Raw genomic sequence first — 6,028 nt, 5'->3', positions numbered from 1 at the left:
GGTAATCACGGGATCATATTTTTCCTACTCAAAGGACCAATTCTCTGCCAGTGGATCTTCCCATTGGACGTTCCAACTCCACTCCAATCCAACTACTTAAGTCTTCAGAAATGTGGTAATATCACCAGCACACACTCACATAATTCAAACATACATTTACTATTCACAAAAAGGTACCTATAAGAACCAGCTCTCTAAGAAAGAAATCTATACCAACCACACTGAGCAAGACATTTTTACCACTCTGCTTGATAAATCTATCACTTCAGCTTTATTTCATAATATCTTAATATAAACCACTGTTAATGATAGCATGCTTGACTCTACAAAGTGGAGAAGAAGCAGAATTTCTTACAATATTCTTACAACTTTTTACGCAAACTTTCAGTTGAGATGATTCTCATCGACATAAAACAAAATAGCTGGATATAACCAGTAACATAAACAGTGATATGATTCAGTAAAATGTTGGCCAGACTGGAAATAATGCTAAAACAACTTTCTCATGAACACCCATACCAGATGCCATCAAGTGCAAAGTCTGCTGCTACCAAAAACTCAACGTCAATCTACAATTAAGAGATGGCCGCTTCACATTCTCTCATAATGCATATTCTGTTCATCCTCTGTAGCTAACACTCTAATGTCTTCAACAGTCCACATTAGAAAGATTGACACCATCAACTAAGTGAGTGATGACAACATAACACTGAGGTTTGTGAATGCTGCCATGACACCTGGCACTGTTCAGCTGCACGTCTAGGGGTCCTTATGACTGTCAGGTGTGCTCAGTTCATTCATCATGACAGACTGGCTGATTTCATGTTGATGTGGTCTTCTTCCTTGGAGAAAACTAAAACTTGTCGCTCTTCACCGGGAACACAGTTTTCCCCGACCTAATTAAAAACTGTAATAGGCAAAAAAGTTTCACATGTGCATGTTGACAAATGACTGGGTGACGTGGGCTAAGCCTGTCGGTTGAGAGCTGGGGGTGGGGGCTAGTGAGCCTCCCCGTTGACAGAGCCTTCTCCCCGAGGCGAGGAGGACCTGGACACCCCTCGTTCAGTGTTGTCAGAGCTGGAGCCACTTTGGCTGTGCTGGTCTGCTGATGCAGCACTGGAGGAGGTGGAGGTGGGCTTGGTTTTCTCCTTAAAGTCTGTGATTATGACAGTCAGGTCTCCAACGGTGACTTCCAGATGTTGGGCACTGCTCCGGTCCACATTTTTTAACCTAGGCCTGGAAGGTAGAGGCAAAAAAACGAGATTCTTCAATAAGTAGAAATATTTGAATATCAACATGAATTAGTGGAATGTATTCTACCGAACAAGAACATGAAAGAAAGATCATCAATTTTAAAGTGCGCTGCATAAAATTCACAGACAAAATACAAAAGGGTTGTTTACCTTGTCTTATGTAAATGTAAACAAAGGGCAATTACAGATTACAAAATTACCTTGTCTTCTTGTTACTGCTCTTTTTTAATGTTGGTTCCTTATCACTCTTCTCTTTCTCCGATTTTTCTTTTTTTTCTTTTTTGGGTTGTGTTGGTGATGCAAACTGCTGAGTAACTTGCTGTGCGACCAATTGAGAAACAGGGCGAGGTTTCCTGAGAGAAAATTAAAGAGACCCAAAGAATTTTAGGTGATGTTAAAAACATAATCAACATTCAAGTCTCCAATGTAAATACTTTTGATATATAGGCCTACATAAATATGAATTAATTCTGGTACAGACGTTTACAGTGCCTCACCATTCCAAATGCTGGTACTCAAGTTTCACAGCAACAACTTTTTAAAACCTTATAATTGAGCATGTAGCCAGTGTTTTCATGGAAAACTAATCATATCAATTAATTATAAGTAAAGGTGGAGTGTTGGAAACTGCTATTTGAATTCCGTTCAAGAATGCTTGCTGGCAGTTCTACAAATCAAAACAGGGTAGAATTGCACAATTACCGGGTTGACGTTCCTTTTCGTACATCGCACATCATGCACTTGAACGCCTCTGCACTGTTCTTGTATGTACAGACACTACAGTCCCAGTATCCATCGTCGGCGGAGGGCTTGGGTTGCCGCTTCGGCCTTCAGACAAAACAAACGCATAGAGTGCAATGGTTTAGACGTGACAATACGGAGGTCAACCAAACGCTTTCTCGAAAGCTTAATACAATACGTGAATCTGATATTAATCACACAGATTGTTGAGGATAATACAGTAGCCTGTGTTTGTCACAGCGGCCACATAAAACAAGCCAGTCCGCCATGAACGCTACAATGCTTGCCTACTACTTCATCCATTGGTCGTCGTGCGCTCAAGTAATCGCCACTAGTTGTTTTCAGTACCTCTTTGAAACCAGATATAAACAGTTACCTTGTGGGGCTCTTCTTATCACCCATTTTATGAAACCTGATCTTTGTTTGAGTTCAGTTTGGATTATTAAAACAGGAGAATGCTAAAGCCGTTCGGCTGCTTTCAGCTGTCGTGGAAACTCCAGTCGAAGGATGATCACGTGGTGAATCCTGTCCAATCAATTGCAAAGCAATCACAACAGAGATCCAAACATCCAAAGGAAAGACATAAATGAAATAAAAACATCTAAATGAATGTAAAAGTTGGATTACCAGTTACCGTAACCAATGTTTGACATAACATTTTATTGAAATAAGCAATGCATCAGATCCGGTAGCCTACTTAGGCCTTCAGTTCAGGTTAAGGAGCACATAAAACCGCACAGAACAAAACTATTGATCCCCTGAATTGAAAACATTTCCCAATACCATTTTCAAACTCATATGCTCATATCACAGGATCATACGCAGCACTAGGCACTCCCAATGGGATTATAATAGGCCAAGTAGACGACATTTACAAAACAGCGCGATCTGGCGGCTGTGAAATGTATGACCAAGTCAAGACATGCTAGACGAGATACAGTATCATCACTTTAAAGAACCTGTGAAGTGGACCTGGAAACGAGTTTTAAGTTTGCCACACCACAGAATAATGTGTTATTAACTACCCATCCAAATTCGAATGAAAAAATAACACCGACAAGTATGTTAAATTAGGCTTTGAAATCGTGAAAAAATCAGCAGTCTTCTCTGCTTGAGACTGGGGGGGCGTGTCGCCTGAAGGAGCTGAAGCTCCGCCCCTCGCTGCCTAGTGCCTACCTCCGACCCAGATAATGGACGCTATGTCAAGCCGAACAAAACCGTATAGAATTAGAATTTATTTGTTCAATGAGTGAAACATACAGATGCATGTAAATGAAATGTTCCCCTTAGCTGTAACAGTAAAAATGGACACCAGAGACAGCAGACAGAGAGCTCTCCAACTAGGCTACTTCTAACACATTAGCTACCATTTCACCAAAATACAATCATTCTACACCGAGTAGCCTAATATCAATTTAGCGGTTTGCACTAACTCATAGCAGAGATACCTCTGGAAAAGTTATCTAGTATAATTATAACAAGCACACAGAACTGAGTGATGAACTGCTGGCGGCGGTGGATGGTCCAGGTGCGACCGGAGGATGAACGGCCGGAGGGGCGATGCTCAGTACGGCTCCGCGCTGCAAGAGAAGCCGTGTGTTGGTGAACCCCGTCTGTCTCTGGTCCATGTTAAAACTGTCTGCCGTGAAATGGTCAGTGCAGAGGCGGCTGTTGAAGTTTATCCGAAGCTTTCCATGAGCGTGGCTCTTCACAAAATCTATCCACCTATTTTTCCTTTCATTATCAATAGGGAACTTAAATGTCGTTGCAGCGCAGCTGGAGTTCTTGCATCTAGGGAAGATGCAATTGCAGGTGGTGGGAGACATCCTGAAGCTAGCTAGCTAGCTGATGTAGGCTACAATAACAGTACAGCAGGAGGAGCCATTGAGTGATCTGACGTAGATAGGGCGAAATTACGTAGATAGGGCATTTTCTGGCTCCGCCCATTAAAACCTGATCTGAAAACGGAAGAGAAACTGTTCTTCGGTTTAACTCCATATTTCAATGTGACAAAGTTTTAGCGCTTTGCACATGCTTTCAGGAACTCATTTCACACGTATATAATGTACTTAAAAGCAAAACATGGAATTTACTTTAAAGGCTGGTTACCAGTGTCTTGTCACTGCTAAACATATGTACACTTAACCCTTGTGTTATCTTCGGGTCATTCTGACCCATCAGTCATTGTGACCCACCTTTGTATTGCGACAAATTTACCTCATACAAAAACAAAGTGAAGCATTTTCTTTTAACTGTTGGGCTGTCTCAGACCCCCCACATTGGAATGGTTAAAATAAAATTATTTTTATTTGTTTTTGTATTGGGTAAAATTGGTTAAACACAACGATGGTTCATTATGAACCTTTGGGTCATGTGACCCGAAGGCAGCACAAGGGTTAAAACGTTCGCAATCAACTATGGATGCTTTAAACTGGCTGTGTATGGGCCAGCAGCTGGATAGAATACAGGCGAGGGCACTTTTTGGGGCTATGTGCTGGGGCTAGTGATGGGCATTCCGGCTCTTTTTCGTGAGTCGGCTCGTATGGCTCAGCTCACCAAAAAGAGCCGGCTCTTTGGGCTCCCGAACGTCTCTTTAAAAAATACATGTTTTAACTATGAATTTGACTATGATGGGTGTGAAAACAATTTGAATTAAATTATGAAATGAAATCATACTCGACCGTAACCACATATCTTTAAAAATGCATTGATTTGTCATGGCTCTCCTCCGAGTTTTGACTACTCTCTGACTGTGTGAGTTGGCTCAGCCCTCCCTCATGCAGGATTGACCGGAACAGAATGTGAGGATGATCGTGTGCGCCTTTAAGCCTACAATTATTTTTTTGTTGTTCTTTGAGTTAGTCAATTATTTTAAATATAATTAAAATTAGTTATTTCATAATCATTTAGTTTTTATAGGCTGTATTAATCTATTAAAAATAGAGTCGGCTCTTCAGATATGCGAGCCAGCTCCCGACGTTCACCTTCAAGAGCCGGCTCTTAGAGCCGGATCGTTCACGAACGACCCATCACTAGCTGGGGCTCCTACATAGTTGAAGCGTTGCAGGTGGATGCAAGGGAGATGCCTCTGGGCCGAGGACCAGGGTGAATGAGAGGTTTGAGGACCCAGTCCTGACCCTAACCCTGACCTAAAGTAAATACTAAGCATTACTGCAACAACATTCAATAACGAATCACAGGTAAAACAAAAACACACATAAAACAACACATTGTACAGTTTAAAACTGAAACAGACCATGTACAAGGTTAAGATAAAACAGAGTATTTCGGAAAGTAAATCAATCTTTACTGTAAGATATAAGTTGTCCTCAAACTTCAACTCCTAGGGAAATCAACAACTCCAGTGTGGTTCTAATTGTTGCTGATAGGTCCAGTTTGAGTAAGGAGGGCAGAGATAGGCCTACCCTAGGGGCATCTCGTGGAGATGGTTCCCAGAAAAGTCCAACTACCTTTGAGGCGAGAAAGTAATGGAACAGGCAAGTAGGCCTACTCAGTCCTCACCCTTCAGGCCCAGCTTTGAGAGACTGTGGGGGGACACAGATTTGGGAGCGACTCCTGTAGATAGAGGGCCATAGCTAATTTAGATAGAAACTGTAGCTAACATTTCACACCTCCACGGGGGTTTTGACAAAAAAAAGAACAATATGATAGATGCAGTTCTAGTTACATTACACATGTTGGTTAATAGAGCATGGGAAGGGGGGTTTATTTAATTATATACATCGTCCACATGGTTTTCCATTTATGTAACCTAAAACTACATTTCAGCTAAGTAATGTAGAAGGCACGTATGCTTTATCTAATTTTGCGTTATAATTTTTTTTTCTGAGTAAGAGTGACACTTCCAAAACATTCTGATGCGTTATACTACATAAGAGGCTCATGAACGTATTGGATCTGCAATCCGCCAAACTTTCCAAACAGTAGGTGGCGGTAATGCACCTTATAATGTGCATTGCAGTCTGCCATAAAACAATGAAAGAAGAATTAAACTGTTGTTGGGAAGATAGATT

The 6,028-nt window shown here is 41.4% G+C and overlaps 1 protein-coding gene across 1 annotated transcript; it reads right to left on the bottom strand.

Annotated features, from left to right (window-relative positions):
- Positions 1-252: 252 nt before the first annotated feature.
- Positions 253-2,494, bottom strand: LOC136942072 (YY1-associated factor 2). The gene is made up of 4 exons (XM_067234835.1): positions 2,371-2,494; positions 1,956-2,081; positions 1,454-1,606; positions 253-1,236 (listed from the first exon to the last, which is right to left on the bottom strand). The coding sequence occupies exons 1-4, from the start codon at positions 2,394-2,396 to the stop codon at positions 999-1,001; spliced, it is 543 nt and encodes a 180-aa protein (XP_067090936.1). The 5' UTR covers positions 2,397-2,494; the 3' UTR covers positions 253-998.
- Positions 2,495-6,028: the final 3,534 nt, after the last annotated feature.

This window comes from Osmerus mordax, chromosome 4 (genome assembly GCF_038355195.1).
Source record: "Osmerus mordax isolate fOsmMor3 chromosome 4, fOsmMor3.pri, whole genome shotgun sequence".
NCBI lineage: Eukaryota > Metazoa > Chordata > Actinopteri > Osmeriformes > Osmeridae > Osmerus > Osmerus mordax.
Note: the sequence above shows the minus strand (reverse complement) of the source record. Positions and strands in the feature narration are given on the sequence as shown.

Coding starts and splice junctions, on each gene's coding strand:
- LOC136942072 (XM_067234835.1), bottom strand. CDS start 2,396: ATGGGTGATAAGAAGAGCCCCACAAG. Junction 2,082..2,370: donor GATAAGAAGAGCCCCACAAG/GTAACTGTTTAT, acceptor TTTTGTCTGAAG/GCCGAAGCGGCAACCCAAGC. Junction 1,237..1,453: donor AGCAGTAACAAGAAGACAAG/GTAATTTTGTAA, acceptor TCTACCTTCCAG/GCCTAGGTTAAAAAATGTGG.